The 18,371-nt window shown below is 66.1% G+C and overlaps 1 protein-coding gene across 3 annotated transcripts in view; it reads right to left on the reverse strand.

The window, feature by feature from the left end:
- Positions 1 to 462: 462 nt before the first annotated feature.
- Positions 463 to 18,371, reverse strand: part of BRF1 (BRF1 general transcription factor IIIB subunit) — a 58,371-nt gene continuing 40,462 nt past the window's right edge. For 2 of the 3 annotated variants that reach the window (XM_068991525.1, XM_068991524.1), the window contains 13 exons: positions 15,063 to 15,212; positions 13,299 to 13,392; positions 12,371 to 12,497; positions 11,935 to 11,974; positions 11,756 to 11,848; positions 8,136 to 8,405; positions 7,007 to 7,068; positions 6,419 to 6,500; positions 6,290 to 6,345; positions 5,273 to 5,586; positions 3,974 to 4,025; positions 3,615 to 3,786; positions 463 to 3,323 (listed from right to left, as the gene is read on the reverse strand). In XM_068991525.1, coding sequence (XP_068847626.1) covers positions 3,286 to 3,323; positions 3,615 to 3,786; positions 3,974 to 4,025; positions 5,273 to 5,586; positions 6,290 to 6,345; positions 6,419 to 6,500; positions 7,007 to 7,068; positions 8,136 to 8,405; positions 11,756 to 11,848; positions 11,935 to 11,974; positions 12,371 to 12,497; positions 13,299 to 13,392; positions 15,063 to 15,212 — 1,550 coding nt within the window. In that variant the 3' untranslated portion in view covers positions 463 to 3,285. Of the gene's footprint in view, positions 3,324 to 3,614; positions 3,787 to 3,973; positions 4,026 to 5,272; positions 5,587 to 6,289; positions 6,346 to 6,418; positions 6,501 to 7,006; positions 7,069 to 8,135; positions 8,406 to 11,755; positions 11,849 to 11,934; positions 11,975 to 12,370; positions 12,498 to 13,298; positions 13,393 to 14,598; positions 14,606 to 15,062; positions 15,213 to 18,371 lie in introns of those variants that run through there. The other variant, XM_068991527.1, reaches the window with a different exon arrangement.

Genomic DNA, 18,371 nt, shown 5'->3' on the forward strand with positions numbered 1-18,371 from the left:
CAGAGCCCCGCCGGCCCTGCTGGTCCTGGAGCGCCCCCTGCTGCCCGGGGCTAGCCCTGCAGCGCGGCAGTGGCGGGGGCTCCCCGGAGGCACAGGTGTCTGGACTGAGGGTCCGGACTCAGCGGCTTCACTGGGCCCTGAGGCTGAGACGAGGGGTGGCTGGGGCCCCGGCAGCGGGGCCTAGGGTGACATTCGGGCCCACGGCCGGGCACGGGCCACTTTCTGTCCACACTGATCCCCACGGTCTTGCTGGGCAAGGGGGTCCTCAGCTCAGAACAGGGTGGGCGTGTGGAGGACGGTGAGCCTGGGGTACCCACGCTGGTGGGGGTGGCACTGAGCGGGGGTTCCCGGGGGCAGAGCCGTCCTGGCCCACCAGCCACTGGACGGTGTCAGAGAACAAAGACCCTGAACAGGACTCGCGGCTTCAAAGGCAGCCTTTATTGTGCAGGGAGCAGTGTCCCCAGGGTCTGTGCTGGACCCCACCTGGGGCCTGGGAGGCAGAAGCAGGACACTGGCCTGGCAGCCTAAGGGCAGCCGGGGGGAGGTGGCCGTGGGGCTGGGCCCCTCGAGGCAGGCTGGGCAAGTCCAGCCCCCGGTGAGCTGGGGCCTTCAGGGGACCCCAGGGCAGCCCCAACCTGGGGACCGGGAACACCCTCGCCCTCCTGGGGCCCCCCTCAGCCCAGGAGGGACAGGGGCCCCTCTCCCGGTCCCGGACTCGCAGCCCTCACTCGGCCAGCGCCCCAGCCCGCCGAGGAACAGATGGAGGGCCAGGGAGTGGAGACAGCAGAGGGGTTCGGGTAGGGCAAGCGCCGGATGGAAGGAGGGCATCGGCCTGGGGTGGCACGACGGGGAGGGCTGGTCTGCACCTCGCCCAGCGCTGAGCTGTGAGAGCAGCGTTTGTGGGGCTACCAGCGGGCAGGGCACAGTGGGCGCTCAGGCTGGGCTGACCCTGGTTCTCAGGGGCCCCCCAGAAGCTGCCCCTCCCTCAGAGAGACTCCCCCCAGTGCCCGCAGGGGCCGTGGTGACAGAAGGCCGCCACCAGCCCTACTGCCTGTCTGGAGGCACGATGGCGGAAGCCAGGAGAGCGTGGGGAGCCGCTGGAAGGGGGCAGGTGTGCAGGCCGGGCCCCGGGCAAGCTGGCTCGGGATGGGGCTCCCTGCCACCTGTGGGCACTGGGGGCGTCTCGGGCCTGCTCCCCCTTCTTGGGGGGCCCGAGGCAGCGAGTGGCATGCCGTGGCCCATCCAGTCCTGCCAGGAAGGGCGCCCATGGTCCCGGCTCCGTGGCCCAGAGGGGCGGGAAGGGCACGCAGTCACGGAGCGTGGCGTGGGCCGGGTGCCAGCAGGTGCCACGTCCTCTGCAGACACACCGTGAGGGTGCCCAAGGCACCGTCAGGCCTCAGGCCCCAGAGCTCAGCCCCACTGGGGGTGGACCTGGGTCTCGTCAGAGCCCGGGACCCGGCGCCCTGATGGTGGCCCCGGGGAAGAGCAGCACCAGCGTGTCTGTGCACAGGTGTGCAACGCGGGTTGCAGGCCCTGCAGGCCTCTCCCGGCCGGGCCTCCTCCCCAACCAGGCTGCCGGGGGACAAGCTGGGAAAGCGAGACTGATGGGGAGAGCAGGACACCCCGGGGGAGGGGCAGGGCACGCGGTGGGGACGCGCCGCCCTGGGCCCCGGTGGAGGCAGGCCACCTCCCCTAGCCGCTCCGGCGCCACGTGGAGCCTGGTGGCCAGCTGTGTGCCCTGCTCGGGCAAGCGCCCACAGAAGACCCTGCTGATGTCAACCTGAGTGGGTGCAGCTGAGGGCCCAGCCTCCGCGGCTGCCCCCCGTGTTCTCCTCCCCAGACGTGCTCGGCCGCTCCCCCGCCCCCGGCTCAGCAGCCTCTCCTCTTCAGGCAGGCCTGACCATCCACCTCGTGCCCCGCAGGGCCATCAGCCTCTCCTCTGTGAAGGGAGCTCCGGGGCGGGGGCCTGCAGGCTGGCCTCCCGGCCACCTCCTGGGGAAGCGTCCAGCCAGACCTCTGTGTCTAGAGCACAGCACACGCGGCCCGGGCGCTCCCCACAGCCGCCAGCGCCTCCCTCACCCGGAGGCTCCCAGGCTCCAGCCCAGCAAAGCACCTGCTGCCCGTGAGGGGCGGGGCCCCCCGACCACGAGGCCCCTCTGAGAGCCTCTGCGGGAGCCCAGGGGCTTCCTGTGACAGTGGGCCTGTCACCGGTTCCCCAGCTGACAACTGGGTGCCTGTGGAGCCTGGAGGCCCAGCACCCCCACCTAAGCTTGCTCCGCCAGGGCCAGACAGAGCCGCACACCACACGCTCAGTGAGCTTCAGCTCCAGCAGCCGTCTCTGTGTTTCACCAGCCAGCCTTCCACTCCAGCCCGCCAGGCGCCCTGGGGTCCCGGCCGAGGGGCACAGCGAGGGCCTCGACATTCCCCGGTGAGCCGCGATGCCCTCTGGGCTGAATGCCATGAGGCCTGCCCACTGGGGTGGGGGCTGAGCCCCCGGGGGCAGGGTGCTATGGCCCTGCCACTGTGAGGGGTGGGCAGCCGGGGCTGGCCTGGAGGAGCGGAAGCCTCTGTGGGCCCCTTCTGGAGGGCCCCCGCGCAGCCACGCCCAAGGCCAGGGCAAGGGCTCTGGGCCTTCCAGCAGCAAGGCTGCCCCAGGAGTTCCGAGTGTTGCCAACAGAGGGCCTCTGCCGGCCACACTGCCAAGGACAGGGACCCAGGTGCAGCTTGGGAGGGAAGCGGCCAGACAGCTGCGCGTGCGCCTGGCGAGAGGTGCCGCCGCCCTGCGGGGCCAGGCAGACTGTGGGCTCCTCGGTGCACGTCTGTGGGGTCCCCGGGCCCAGGCAAGCGGGGAGGGCCTGGCTGAGCGTCAGCTGGACGCCAAGTGCTTCTCCCAGACATGGCAAAGCGGTGAGGGGCGCAGGCTCCTGGCCCCGGGGCAGAGCAGCGTCCGGACCCCGCTGGGCCTCCGCGAGCCTGGACACGTGGCTGGGCCTCCCCGAGCCGCAGTTTCTCTCCACAGGACGCGGCAGAGCCACGAGCAAGGGTTCCTGGGCCACGAGACCCAGCTCTGCCGAGAAACAGACACACTCCTCACGCTGCTCAGATCAGGATCCCGACAGCGAGGGCCACGAGGTCACGGGCGGCTGTGCACGAGGGCCGCCGGGCAGCGGGGGGCACCCGTCGCCTCACCGAGGCTTGCTGCTCCCCGGGGGCTCACCCAAGGCCGTCAGACCCTTGGGAGCCAGCGGCAGGGCCACCGGCGGACGCGCCAGATGTGAGATCACCTCAGTAACCATCGTCGTCATCCCCGTCACAGCCGTAATCTGCAGAGCCCAAGGCAGTAACCATGGGGGGTGAGGCCCGCTGCTCCCTGCCGCCCCAGAAGCGGTGCCCCCAAAGTGCCCCCCACGGCCCCACCACCAGCCCCACGGGCCCTGCCCCCACTGACGGCCCTCAGGAGCGGGGCAGGATCGGACCTTTCTCAGCTGGCCAGGTGGCCCGGAGGCCCACCCCCAACCCCCGTGCACAGCAAGCAGGGCCCAGTCAGCTCCTTCCACAAAACCCACACGGCTGACCAACAACGCTGGCGAGAGCCCGCGCCCCCCCACACACACCGTCGGCGCCCATCATCCGCAGGGCGCTGACGCAGGGCTCCCCGTCCTCCTCCTCCGGGTCCTCGTCCTCCGGGTCCTCGTCCGCGTGGTAAGACACAGGCCCGCTCTCCACCACGACTGCTGCGGGCCTGACACGCTCGGCCTCCAGGGAGCAGGCGCTCGGGAGTGAGGCCTGCAGGCGAGGCGAGGGGCTGGGCAGGCGCGGGCAGGCTCCGGGCCGCCGCGGGAGGGCCGCCCCGCTGCTGGGCCTCGGCTCCCAGGGCCCGGCCCCTCTGCCTGGGTGGGCGCGCCCTCTGGACACCTTGTGGGCACCCTCTTCCCCGAGGACCCCAGTCCCAGCCCCGCCCCTGCCGACGCACCTCTCCCAGAGCCACCTTCTTCGCCGGCTGCGTCGATGCCAACGGCCTCAACCTGGAACAGCGCACAGCGAGGCCACCTCAGCGCAGGCCACGCCTCCGCCCAGGAGGACTTGGCCTGGAGAGGCCTGCCTCTGACCACACCTGGCGGCGTGTGGAGGCCAGGGACACTGGTCCTGTCCCCAGGGGCCCAAGTGCTGGCCCCTCACCCCTGGAGCATCCCACAGCCGCCTCCTGCACCCAGGCCTGGCTGCCCTCCACCCACCCTGAGCCCGCGGGCTGGGCAGGTCGCTGGACAGGTGGGCTGCCCTCTCGGTCTGCTCACGTCCACGCAGGGCACAGCGGGGAGCAGCTGAGACCCTCAGGCCGCAGCCACTGCCGTCCTGCCTGCACTGTGCCGGACACACCCACAATGGACCCCGAAAGAGCCTCCAGCGGTGGACACCCGACAGTGGGGGTCTCCGGCCAGGCCGCGGGCAGCCTGCCCTATCAGCAGCAGGGGCTCAGGGCTCTCACGGGGGGCCCTGGCTCCCCGTGGTCCTGGCCAGCAGCCTGGAGGGATCGGCGGCAGGCGAAGGTACGGCTCTGCCCAGGCTGAGTCAGTCCCTCCCGCAGGACAGCTCTCCGAGGAAACGGTGTGCGGGGCTGGGGCAGCAGCGACCCCAGGACAGGCAGAGCAGCCCGGAGTCCCGGAGCCAAGAGGCGGGGGCCAGGGGCATACTGCTTGGCAAGGGCCGCCCCACATCAGGGCACGCCAGCGGAGTGGGAGGAAGGCCAAAGGGGCAGGTCTGTGTCTCGGGCGCCCTCTCGACGCGCCCCACAGCCATTCCCACGCTGCCCCCGGGCGGCCAGGCTTCTGAGGACACAGAGCGGGGGTGGGGTCCGCCCCACAGAGCCCAGCACTGCGCGCCTCCCAGGAGCGGCCAGGCGGGGGCACGCCGACCTGTCAGGGGCCTAACAGGAGCCCAGGGGGCGGGCACACAGAGCTGCCCGGACCTGTCCACGCAGGGCGGCCCACTGACCCCAACGAGGAGGGCCCCACAGCCCCACTGGCCCCATCAGTCTCCTCTCCGAGGCTGGGGCGGTGCGGGGGCTTCCAGGAGCCCTTGGGTGGGGAACAGGCCTGGCCCCCTCCCCGTTTCTTCAGGCAGGATCGTCTCTGATGCCGCGGGCCCTGTCCGAGGCTGGAGCCCCACTCAGCTCCCCACCAGGGCGGCAGGAGCTCCGGACACGGACGCTGGCTTCTGGCACGCGGGTGGTGAGTGACCCCAGCCTGCCCCCCAGGCCCGTCTGGCATGGTACCTCTTGCCCACGCTAGTCGAGGGGTCAGGCCGGCTTCTCCTGGAGGGCGTCTTCCGTCGGGACAGCCTCCGGGCACTGGTCCGCTCCGGGGGCCGGGTGGCCTCCCCCTGGGGGTCCGTGTCCTCCCCGGGCGGGGGGCCGTGCTCCCCGGGCAGGGGGCCGTGCTCCCCGGGCGGGCCGCCCCCCGCGTCCAGGCCCCGCAGCACACTGTAGTTGATCTTGCTGGAGATTTTCTTCTGCTCCAGCATCTTCTCGATGGCCTCCCCGGCCGTGCTGGCCTGGATCGGCTCCCGGCGCTTGCAGGACTTCTTGGGCTTGAGGGAAACACAGAAGTTACGCTTCCTGCGGGCCCTGGTTCTATGAACCGGCCAGGTGCTCGTCAGGACGTAGGGGGCACCAGCCGGACTCCTGGGAAGGAGGCTCACGCCGTCAGGGCTGGCTGGGGCCTCTCATCCTCCCCGGAGAGATGGGCCCCTGGGCGGCCGGCGGTGCCCTCTGCCAAAGGCCCACCGAGCAGCCCCCAGCCGTCCGTCCTGCGCCTCAAGCAGGACTGCCCAGCAAGGGGCAGCTGTCTGCAGGGGGCGAGGGGCCGGCCCCTGGGGGCGGCAGGGGGAGGGGGATGGGGGGAGGGGGGCAGGGGGAGGGGGCGAGGGGCCAGCCCCTGGGGGGGGCAGGGGGAGGGGAGAGGGGGGAGGGGAGAGGGGGGAGGGGAGAGGGGGGAGGGGAGAGGGGGGAGGGGAGGGGGGAAGGGGGGCAGGGGGAGGGGGCGAGGGGCCAGCCCCTGGGGGGAGCGGGGGAGGGGAGAGGGGGGAGGGGAGAGGGGGAGGGGCGGGGGGAGGGGGCGAGGGGCCAGCCCCTGGGGGGGTGGGGGGAGGGGAGAGGGGGGAGGGGAGAGGGAGAGGGGGGAGGGGAGAGGGGGAGGGGCGGGGGGAGGGGGTGGGGGCAGGGGGAGGGGGGCGAGGGGCTGGCCCCTGGGGGGGCAGGGGGAGGGGGGCGGGGGGAGGGGGCGTCGGTCACCTTGTGCTCCTTGTAGACGCCCAGCTCCCTCTCCTTCGCGATTCTTGCTTCTTTCTCTGAAAGACCAAGAAGCGGGGTCAGCGAGGCCCGCGTCCCGGGGAGCCTGGGCGGGCACAGGCGGCCACTCACCCTTCTGCTCCCGCAGGTACTCAGCATTCTCCCGCATCCACAGCTCAGCCTTCACGCGGGCTTCCGCCTCATTCAGGATGTACTGCGGAAGAGCACAAGGTCACTCAGAGGGCACGCCCCGAGCTCAGCCACAGGCGTGCCTGCTCCTTGCACGCCAGTCAGGAAGCAGGCCTCCAACCCGAGAAGGAAGGTGTGTGGAGTCCGGGCTGAAGGCTCGCCACACCCCGCCCTCCCCAGGCCAGCCTGGGGGCTGCACCCTCCCCAGCAGCTCGCAGCCCCCAGGCACAGAAGCCAGGCCAGCCAGACCGCAGGCTCGGTGGTCCCAGAGAAGGAGCTGCGCTGACGGCTGCGGCGCCAGCTGAGGAACCGGCGGTGGCCGCAGGCCCGCGGCGACAGATCAGGGAAAGGCTCCCCGCTGCCGCGGGCGGGCGCTGCTGGGCAGCCTGCGGGCAGGCGCTGCTGGGCAGCGGACTCAGATCCACGGCACAGCAGGCCCGGGGCCCGGGGTGTGGCGGTGCAGCCCCAGCCCACGGCCCCCCGCAGGGGTCTGGCCCCGCCCCAGAGGCCCCACGAGCAGGCAGCACCTACCCGGTCGATCTCGAGGTCGTCGATGCCGCTCAGGTCCAGCTCCCCGTCCCCGCAGGCGTCCTCTGGAGGGAAGCACAGGCTGGAGTCAGGCTCAGCCTCCCGTGAAAAGGCGCACAGCTCACCGGGGCCGGCTCGGGGCCTGGGGCAGGGCCAGGGTGGCTCCAAGCCACGCCCCCCGCACTGCTCCCAGGGGCTCGTGGAGGAAGCAGCTCTGACCTGGAGGAGACCCTGTCCTCACACTCCTTACGGAGGAGCTTCTCAACAGTGTTCCTGGGAGGGGGCCCCAGGCAGCCTCCATGACCATGCTGAGGACCCCCCAGACCTGTGGGCCGGCGCCCTCCTGCCCCGGCTGGGCCAACGGTGCCCTCGTGGCCCAGAAACGGGAGCACCTCCTGCTGGCTGCCTGCCCCATCACCGCCTGCAGCAGGGGCCCTGCTCTCAGCTCCAGCCAGGACGGCCTCGTTCTGCCCCTGGGCCCCCGTGTGAGCCCTCTGCCCAGTGCCCTCGCACAGCAGCCCCGGGGCGGGTGTGGCCTGCTCGTGCCCAGCAGGTGGGCCAGGTCTGTGTCAGGCCCCCGTCCACTCCCAGGGCAGGGGCACCCACAGGGCACAGCGGGGGCATCGAGCAGCGTCCTGTTCACAAAGTCTCCTCACACAGAGGCCGAGCCCTCGGTGCCCAGGGAGGAGATGAGGCCACGCTCGCATGAGACGCGAGGGAACCGGATCTGCCTTCCTCGTGGGGAGGGCCCTGCGTGCACCGGAGCCCAGCAAGCAGTGCCCATCTGTCCAGCGGAGAGGCTGCCTTCGGCCAACACCTCCCCACCAGGCCGACGCAGGGGACAGGCCAGGGTGCCAGTCTGCCCCTGTGGCCCCCGTGACACGTGGCTTTGGCTTTCTGCGCTGAGGGGCAGGAAGGAGACTGGCCACAGCCAACCACACCGAGGGCTTGGGCCGGTGCAGGAGGGCCGCGGAGACACAGCAAGTGCTCCAGGCACCCAGCTGTCAGCACAGCCCCTCCCGAACCCGCCCTCACACAAGGCTGCCCCTCAGCAGCTCCCACGGCGGGGGGTGAGGGGCACGACGACCCAGATGGGAATGCCCCTGCCCGCCCCCCAACCCCCGGCACTCACTGGGCTCGTGGCTTGGGGAGGCGATGCACTCTCGGATGGAGTCCGAGATGCCCAGGCTGGCCGCCGTGGGCAGGGGCCCGAGCAGGGACTCCAGCGCCGGGGGCCTCCTGCCCTCCTCGGGGCCCCCCGCCGCCTCCGAGCCGCCAGGGACGCCGCCTGCGAGCAGCTCCCGGTAGAAGTCCTTGTTCAGGTGGCTGGCCGCAGCCTCCAGCTCCTCATCCTCGGTGTCCTCTTCCCCAAACACGCTGGACGTGGAGTCCTCGACGGAACCTAGGGCACAAGTGCACACGCCCCATCAGGCCGGCAGGAGGCCGGAGCGTCCCCCCGGGGAAAAGCGTTTCCACGCAGCTGCACACATTCCCAGCGGCGGGCCTGGCCCCAGGGCACCCACACCATGCACGCGACGTGAGAGCCGCGACGTGAGAGCCAACTCAGAACAGGCCAGACGCGAGCCTAAAAGCTGCGAGTGCAAACGCTCCCGAGAAAAGACGGGAGACGGGAGGAGATGCTGACCCCAGCATCGATGAATCCGATTCCATCAAAGATGAGAGCTCTACTTTGAAAGACACTGTTTAGGAAGGCAAAAAGACAAGCTTCAGACTCATCGCAAATCACATGTTTGGCAAGGACTTGCCTCTGGAATGTGTAAACAACTCTGAAAACAGCCCCGTCACAGCCGGGCGAACCATGTGAACAGAGCCCAGCAGAGGCGTCGCGGGCGGGCACGGGCACGCCGCCCACCACGACAGGCGCCCGCAGCCACGGCCAGAGCGCCAGGGCGGCACCACACGCCTGAGGCTGCTGCGTCGGGAAGCAGCTTCTGAACCACCCGACCAGGTCTCCCCGACCCAGCAACGCTGCTCCCCCACACTCAACCTCAAGAAAAGGAAGCAAAGACTGGCACGAATGTTCACAGTGGTTTACACGCAACAGTCCAAGACTGCAAATAACCCAGGTCCTCTGACTGTGTGGATCACAACAAACTGTGGAAAACTCTTAAAGAGATGGGAATACCAGACCACCTGACCTGCTTCCTGAGAAATCTCTATGCAGGTCAGGAAGCAACAGCTAGAACTGGACATGGAACAACAGACTGGTTCCAAATAGGAAGAGGAGTATGTCAAGGCTGTATATTGTCACCCTGCTTATTTAACTTATATGCAGAGGACATCATGAGAAACGCTGGGCTGGCAGAAGCACAAGCTGGAATCAAGATTGCCTGGAGAAATATCAGTAACCTCAGATATGCAGACGACACCACCCTTATGGCAGAAAGTGAAGAGGAGCTAAAAAGCCTCTTGATGAAAGTGAAAGAGGAGAGTGAAAAAGTTGGTTTAAAGCTCAACATGCAGAAAACTTAAGATCATGGCATCTGGTCCCATCACTTCATGGGAAACAGATGGGGAAACAGTGTCAGACTTTATTTTTGGGGCTCCAAAATCACTGCAGGTGATGACTGCAGCCATGAAATTAAAAGACATTTGCTTCTTGGAAGGAAAGTTATGATCAACCTAGACAACATATTAAAAAGCAGAAACATTAGTTTGCCAACAGAGGTCTGCCTAGTCAAGGCTATGGTTTTTCCAGGAGTCATGTATGGATGTGAGAGTTGGATCATAAAGAAAGCTAAGAGCTGAAGAATTGATGCTTTTGAACTGTGGCGTTGGAGAAGCTTGAGAGTCCTTTGGACTTGAAGGAGATCCAACCAGTCCATCCTAAAGGAAATCAGTCCTGAATGTTCATTGGAAGGACTGATGCTGAAGCCGAAACTCCAATACTTTGGCCCCTTGTTGCAAAGAACCAACTCATTTGAAAAGACCCTGATGGTGGGAAAGATTGAGGGCAGGAGGAGAAGGGGACGACAGAGGATGAGGTGGTTGGATGGCACCACCGACTCAGTGGACATGGGTTTGGGTAGGCTCGGGAGTGGTTGGTGATGGACAGGGAGGCCTGGTGTGCTGTAATCCATTGGGTTGTAAAGAGTCGGACAGGACTGAGCACCTGAACTGACTGACTGACTTCCACTCAGGACTGGACACTCGGGATCCCTGCTCCAGAGAGGACTGACAGGTGACGCACCGCTCAGAGTAACAACACTGAGTGAAAAAGCCAGAGGAGAAACGATCCCTCTCACAGAAAATTCTAGACACAGCTGACTTCCAGCCGCAGGAGGCAGCTGCCTGCTGGCCGGGGCGCCCTCACGGCCCCTCGCCTGGAAGCCCGCGCTGTCACCGCCGGTTTCGTCAGCAGCCCCCGGGGGCCGGCAGAACTAGGACACTGGCCGCCCGCGCGGCCCGCTGTGGGCCCCCAGAGCTCAGGGCCCGCACACGCGCAGCGCAGCCTCCGGAGGGACGGACTTGACCGTGTGTGCGGCCCTTCCTCCCCTGCGCCCCCAGCACCCGGCCTCCTCCTCCTTGCTGTGGACCAGCAGCCCCCACAGGCCGGCTGGCCTGCGACAGGGCAGGGCCGCTTGGAGACCAGGGGTCAGAGGAACGAGCCCACACCAAGGAAGGCGGGCCAGGAGCGAGGGTGGGGTGGGACGTGGAGACAATCCTGGTACCAGCGGTGGGCGCGGAGGAGGACTTGTCCCCGACACTCTGGTCAGGAGCAGCCGCGAGAAGCTGGACCTGGGGCACACCGGCGGTCCCTCAACAGCACCCGGTAGGCGCGGGCAGGGAGAGCGAGCCTAGCCCTGTGGCTGGGCAGCTGCAACAGGTGCTGGCCCAGAATCAGAGACCTCAAGAGACCACGTGAAGAACCCCGGGGACAGAAGACACGCTCCCCGAGGCCCAGGGAGCACCTTGCAAGAGGCGGGTGAGCAGACACGGGGAAGCCGGGTCCTTGTGGGGAGAGAGGTCCAGGCTGGGCCGGAGAGCAGAGCCCCGCTGTGTCCAGAGGGGGACATGGGCAGGGTGGGCGGTGAGGCAGGCTGCCAGGGCAGAGACCACCAGGCATGCACTTAGGCCCACGGGGGGCGCCCGGCACCAAAAACCAGCCAGCCTCAGCCGAGACCACTTCTGCCTGTGGGAGGGTCACACAGCTGACAGTGTGGATGGGGGGAGAGCCCGGCGGACACGGAGCCCAGCCCTGGGTAGATGGAGCCCTGGGGGCCTGTTCCCCAAACACCGCAGGCATCTCCAACCAATAGACCTGTGGCCACAGCACGGTGGCGCCAAGGAGGGACAGCGCCAGCAAAGCGCCAGTCACCAGGCGGCACGATGTAGGCCCCCCACCCCCAACCGCGGGAGGAAAGCGGCAGGGCAGCAGCCGCAGGTCAGGACACGGGGAGACGCGGCGGAGTCCAGAACCGAGGGCGAACGTTGCCGGCAGAGCGCGGAGGTCGCAGGGTGCACGAATCAGCGCAAGAGCTGCTTCAGTGGGAAATCGATAGCGCGGCCAGAAAATGAGAACAAAACACTCCAGACATGGACGGACAGCACAGAAAACTGCCGGGGAGACAGCACCGTCGGAGGCACCCCGAGGCGTGGCGTGCACGCCGGGACAGGGCGGCTCGGGGCACGGAGGCTGGCTGCAGGGTGGCCCCAGGCGCGGGGAGGCCGGCAGCAGGAGGAGCGGGCACAGGCGGGCTGAGGGGCAGCTGCAGACATGGCTGGACTCACCGTCCTTCGTCAGGCTGGCGAGCGCCCCCTTGGCCTTGGGCCGACTGCTTTCTAGCTCGATCTCAATGGCATCCTGGTAGGTGGTTATTTCACCTGAAGCAGTAAGTTAAAAGCAAAAAGCGACCGTGAGCTCCATCCTGTGAGGCCCTGCAGCCTCTGTCCAGGGAACGGGCGGTTACCTTCCACGTCCTCCAGCTGCTTGGACAGGACTTGTTCAAGCTGGAAAGGAAGGGCATGAGCGTTTAGTGACGGGCGAGACCAGGCCGCGGGCACCGCAGGCCTCTCGTCCCCGGGCAGGGCCCCACCCCAACAGGAGGGACGCAGCTTCAGGCCAGACAGACGCTGGGCCCTGCAGGAAGGAGGCTTCCCTGAGAAACAGTGCTGGACCACCTGGGTGGCCTGGGGAGACCCCACGGACAGACGAGCGGACCTGGGGCCCAGGAGGGACTGCGCCCGGTGCAGCCCATCCCGCCACCACCCCGCACTGGGTTCAGCGCCCCATCTGCCTCTCCCGGGGCTGTGCACGGACGCACACCCTCGTCAGTCTTCGTAAGGAAGCCGCTGTCTTAAAGGGAACGGGGGACGGTGAGGGCAGAGGCCACATGCAGGGCCCACCTGCTTCAGCCGCAGCTTCCTCTGCCCAGCCGTGTAGGACGGGGGGTCGCACTCCTCCTCCAAGTCAATCTTCATAAACTCGTCCACGGTCAGCTGACTGGTGGGCGTGTCTTCAAACTCCGTGAGCCTGAAGCACACGGAAGAAAGGGAATCTGGCACCCCTGAGCAGCGTATTAACCAGCACCCAGTTAGTGAAACATCCCTTGGGAGTCGTGGGGCCCCAGCCCAGCGTCCGCACACACGCAGCTGTGCAGACGGGGCCCAGGCCTGCCCAGCAGCCTCTCGGTCCTGCTGGACTGCGAAGGCTGGCTTCCCTGGGAGCCAAGGGCAGGGCCCCCAGGGAGACCCCGGGAAGGAGGCCCCCAGTCCCAGGCCGTCACCGCAACAGGGCTCCTGCGTGGCAGTGAGCCCAACCAGGGTCAATTCTTGCCTATTTCCCATGTCCCGCACGATCTTCCAAGTGTTTAATAGGAAAATCTATAAAGAGAACTAGAGATCAAATAAGCAAACCAAACTCCCTCTGCTTTGAAAGCTGCTGCAGAACATGATCTCAGCTGAAGCACAGCCATCAGGGGCTCCCAACTCGGGGTAAGTGGGCTGCAGTGAGGGGAGGCCCAGTGACTCGCTCACCCCAGGCTGAGTGGCGCTCCGGCCAGGGCTGCCGCGATGACCCTGGGAACTCGCTGCCCAAGAAGCAGCTCCCTGGCCGCTGCAGGAGGGACAGCGGCCGCCTCCGTGGGTCACGCTGGCTGCGCCGGCCAGGGGACGGGCATGGCTGCTCTCAGCACCGATTCCTGACCTGTGAGTCAGGGCGACCTCACAAGCCACTGGCCCCCTCAACCCCAGGTGGAAGAAAGAGGCCGCCACACGGACAGAGACGCTGCAGAGGGGGGCTGCCGGGACCCCAGACGGGATCAGAGCCACCCACCTCTTGCGCAGAGTGGACTCGCACACCTTAACCACGCTGATGACCTCCTTGACGGTTCTCCGGAAATCGTGCATCCTGGCTGCGACCAGAAGTGCTGGGAAGAAACAGGGAATTCAGAACGGGGACAACCCAGCAACACCAGGAGCACCCCTGGGCAGACGCTCGTGACCCGCCGCAGGGGCTCTGGGAGCCAGGGCGACGCCACGCGCTCTCCTCCTGAGGGAGGCGCTGCAGGCCGGCGACTGTGAGGACCCCGAGGCGGCTCGCTGCGCCACAGGCCCGTGACTGTGAGGACCCCGAGGCGGCTCGCTGCGCCACAGGCCCGCGACTGTGAGGACTCCGAGGTGGCTTGCTGCACCGCAGGCCCGCGATTGTGAGGACACCTAGGAGGCTCGCTGCGCCGCAGGCCCGTGATTGTGAGGACACCTAGGAGGCTCGCTGCGCTGCAGGCCCGCGACCGTGAGGACCCTGAAGGGGCTCGCTGCGCCGCAGGCCCGCGACCGTGAGGACCCCGAGGAGGCTTGCTGCGCTGCAGGCGATTACACAACAGTTTCAAACCAGAGGAGGTGCTGCATCAGAGTCTCTTTTCTTAAACGTAAGAATTAAAATGCACTTTTTGAGAACTTTGTGTAACCTCTCAAAGCAAACGTGTGTGCTCTGAACTGACTCGCATGGGAACATCGAGAGACAGAGGCGGCCCCGGTGAGCTGCACACGGTGCCCACAACCGGCTGCCCTGAGCAAAGGCCCGGATCTGGGCTTCAGGCTTGGAGCTGGACGTGCCCCTGAGCAACACTGATCCTGTGGGGCTGGGAGGGAAAGTGAGGGCCAGCAGGGGCTCCAGGTCCCGGCGTGTCGGGAACAGCAGGAGGGTCGTCTGTGGGCACCTGCCAGCCGGAGGGGAGCCCAGACCACAGTCCTGAGGGGAACAGGGAGCGGCCCGGAAGGGGGCAGGCGCTACAGCAATGACTCAGCACAGCTGCACCTCCAGTCGGGCCTCGGGTCAAGGCTGGGAAGCCTGGAGTCCCCTTGGCTTGATGGTCCTGCCTCCTCGGCCGACGGGGAGCAGGCAGAGTCCTTGAGGGCTGGGTCAGGACCAGGCAGGGGTAGCTGGGAGGCAGCTCTAGGGTGAACCCACCCGCAGCAGCCCGGCCCGCTGAAGGGTGAGCACAAGCCGTGCTCACACAGGGCCGTGGGGCCCAGCCAGCCCAACCCCGCGCGCCCATCCCCGCCCCGCACCCGCCCCACACGCCTGCACCTGCCCAGCACCTGCCCGCACCCGCCCCGCACCTGCCCCGCACCTGCCCCGCAGAGCCCCGAGGGCCGGCGCGCCCATCCCCGCCCCGCACCCGCCCCACACGCCTGCACCTGCCCAGCACCTGCCCGCACCCGCCCCGCACCTGCCCCGCACCTGCCCCGCAGAGCCCCGAGGGCCGGCGCGCCCATCCCCGCCCCGCACCCGCCCCACACGCCCGCACCTGCCCAGCACCTGCCCGCACCCGCCCCGCACCTGCCCCGCAGAGCCCCGAGGGCTGGCACGCCCACCCCCGCCCCGCACGCCCACACCCGCCCCGCACCTGCCCCGCAGAGCCCCGAGGGCCGGCGCGCCCATCCCCGCCCCGCACCCGCCCCGCACGCCCGCACCTGCCCAGCACCTGCCCGCACCCGCCCCGCACCTGCCCCGCAGAGCCCCGAGGGCCGGTGCGCCCATCCCCGCCCCGCACCCGCCCCACACGCCCGCACCCGCCCCGCACCCGCCCCGCACCTGCCCCGCAGAGCCCCGAGGGCCGGCGGCCCGTGTGCATCCAGTCTCTCTTCATCCTCTGCAGCAGCCTCAGGGCCGTCATGGACACCTCGTGGTTCTTCTCGCCGAACTCCAGCAGGTGGGCAAAGCGTGGGATGTACAGGCAGGGGTCTGCGGAAGACACGCACCTCAGCGCGGCCCTGGGGAGATCCACACCTCTGCCCCCCAGCTGGGGCCTCCCGGAGCCTGCTCCTCAGGCCTCCACCAGGCCCCGAGGAGCACAGCTTTGCTTGATGGTTGTGTCCAAAGGCGGGAGACGTTCTTTTAAGAGGTGCACACACACGCTTGCAGACAAGAAGGCACGAAGTCTAAGCTGCTGTTCCACGAGAGCAAATGCAGAAAACAGATGTGCAAGAATCTGCTCAGCCTCCCTGGAAACCCATGAAATGCCCACAAAGCAGCCCACGGGTGTGTGTGCTTCTGCTGGGGCCTGAGCAGGGCACACACAGGCCTGGCCCCACCTCACGTGAGAAGAACGTCTCCCCCTTGCTAAGGGAGGCCAGCCTGGCTGGGCGGGATGGCAGCCACCTGCACGCACACCCTCTCTGTGTTTACCAGCACCTGCCCGCCACTGCTCTGGGCTCCAAGGGTCATAGAGCGGACAGAAGCAGCTGAGCAATCAACCCGGCTAGCTGTCAGGCCTGCCACAGAGAATGCGGAAACCATCCGGGGTTCTGTGACGGAGTCCTGGGCCGAGACCTCCTTTGGACACAGCCATCAAGCAAGGCTGTGCCCCTCGGGGGCATGGTGGAGGCCTGAGGAGCAGGCTCCGGGAGGGAGGCCCAGCAGAGAAGGGGCTGGTCGGCCCCCCTCATGCGTCCGACAGCAGCGCCAGCAGCAGCAGCGAGATCCCGGCCCTGGCCAGCACCCAGCACTGTCCTCCTGGGCTCGGCTGCGCCTGTGAGGCCTTGGGGGCGGCTCTGGCCCCTGGCAGCCCCGAGATCCTACAGGCAGCTCTTCCATCCTGTCAGCCTCAGCTCGCAGAAAGGACCAGGGAAGGTTTCTGAGGCCACAGACTGGCCACAGACTGAGGAAGCAGCCCGGGTCCCCCAAGGCCTATGGGAACCAGACAGGCCCGCTCTGCTCGGTTGGCCAAGACTGGCGGGAGCGGCGCCTCCAGCTGATCCCAACAGCCAAGGGCGAAGCTGAGTGTGCAAACAAGCGGGGGAGCCGCGGGGGGCGAGGCGGAGCCCCTCAGGGGCGCTCTCCCGCACACACGCCGCCCGCACGCTCCCTGGACACCCCGGGGCCGGGAGGTGCTGGCCACAAGACGAGGAAGGGAGCCCGGCCAAGGGCCAGCAGCCGCCACACGACCCTCACTGTCCTCAACGGACCCTCGCAGCGCCCCATCTCCTCCTCCTGTCTGCCCGGTGAGGCTCCTCTCCACTGCCTGCAGAACCCGCCCACGGCCGGCCGCCACAGCATGCCTGTCCTCTGCCACTCCCGAGGACACTTGCTTTGCTGATGGGAGAGCTGGCTGGTTTAGGCTGATAGCAGGCAGCTACGACCACGTAACCCCTTCCAAAGACACTGTGGGACCAGCACGGCAGTCACGGGGTCTAGGCGGTCTGGAGCTTCACCCCCTTCCACTGTGGGTTTGCTGGTTTGGAGTTTGGGGGTGATTTGATTATGGGGAAAAAACATAGATCTTAAAAGCATGACTACTAACATTTGTAAATGTTTTCCAATAAAACAAAACATATCAGAACTGAGGGTTAAATCACATGCACATTAAAAGATCTTATCTTGATTTGAGTGTGACTTTGACACGGATTAGTTTCTAAAATAGAAAACTGTAAGCCTAAAAGTACTGGGAAAAATTTCAAGACAAATATGCCAGCAGTCTAGGGTAAGTGTGAAGTGGACTCGGGCATTTAATGTAGGGAAAAGAAGAAAAACTAGGAGGAAATGAGAAACCTCTAGTACAGACCCCATGACGGGAGTTAGATTCCCTAGTGCTCAGACGCTCGGTCGCGTCCGGCTCTCTGTGGCCCCATGGACTGTGCCCCACCTGGCTCCTCTGTCCGTGGGATTTTCCAAGCACTAATACTGGAGTGGGTTGCCATTTCCTCCTCCAGAAATTCCCTAGTGGGCTTGGACAAAAACACTGCATCCAGGATGCAGTGTTCATAAGAGGCAGTTACAAGTAATGCAAAGGTCAAGATCAAAAGGCCGTTCTGGGCCCCTGAAGAAGGTCACCAGGAGGAAAAGGGCACAGCAACACAGGACGCAAGGCAAGGGAGGTGCGGGGGCCAGGGCGAACGTGTTATGATGGAGAGGACCCAGCATCTCAAAGGCAAGGGAGGTGCGGGGGCCAGGACGAACGTGTTATGATGGAGAGGACCCAGCATCTCAAAGGCAAGGGAGGTGCGGGGGCCAGGGCGAACGTGTTATGATGGGAAGGACCCAACATCTCAAAGGCAAGGGAGGTGCGGGGGCCAGGGCGGATGGAGAGGACCCGATATCTTAAAGGACACAGGACAGGCACACACCTGTAACATACACGGACTCAGAAAGTACTAAATAAAGCAAAAGCCGCTAGAAACAGACATTTCCACACTTGATGTAAGATTTTAACATAACCACAATGATGTGGGATTTTTAACACAACTCTCTCAAATTCGACAGCCTGGCTAGCGGGGGAGATACCAAACGGGAAACTGGATGCCGCCACAGGTTCAGCTCAACGGCCGACTTTTACAGCCAAAGCCCTGAAGGGTGACCACCCTCTTCCAGAGTCTGCAGAACAGTCACAGAAACTGACCGTGAATTAAAGAAGGCCCCCAGAGAGAACGGAAATGTCACAGGACATGCCCTTTGATCTGAAGTGCAAGAAAACTAAACATTAGCAAGAAAAAGACACAGCTCCCTCACCTCTACACAAATTATCAGCAAACTAAAGAACAACTTACTAACTGTTCTTAGAACGGGGCAGACTAGGGAATGGGAAAGACTAGAGATCTTCTCAAGAAAATCAGAGACACCAAGGGAACATTTCATGCAAAGGTGGGAACAATAAAGGACAGAAACGTTATGGACCTAAGAGAAGCAGAAGATAGTAAGAAGAGGTGCCAAGAATACACAGAAGAACTGCACATAAAAGATCTTCATGACCAAGATAATCACGATGGTGCGCTCACTCACCTAGAGCCAGACATCCTGGAAGGTGAAGTCAAGTGGGCCTTAGGAAGCATCACTACGAACAAAGCTAGCGGAGGTGATGGAATTCCAGCTGAGCTATTTCAGATCCTGAAAGATGGTGCTGTCAAC

The sequence above is a fragment of the Capricornis sumatraensis genome, chromosome 19 (genome assembly GCF_032405125.1).
Source record: "Capricornis sumatraensis isolate serow.1 chromosome 19, serow.2, whole genome shotgun sequence".
Taxonomy (NCBI): Eukaryota; Metazoa; Chordata; class Mammalia; order Artiodactyla; family Bovidae; genus Capricornis; species Capricornis sumatraensis.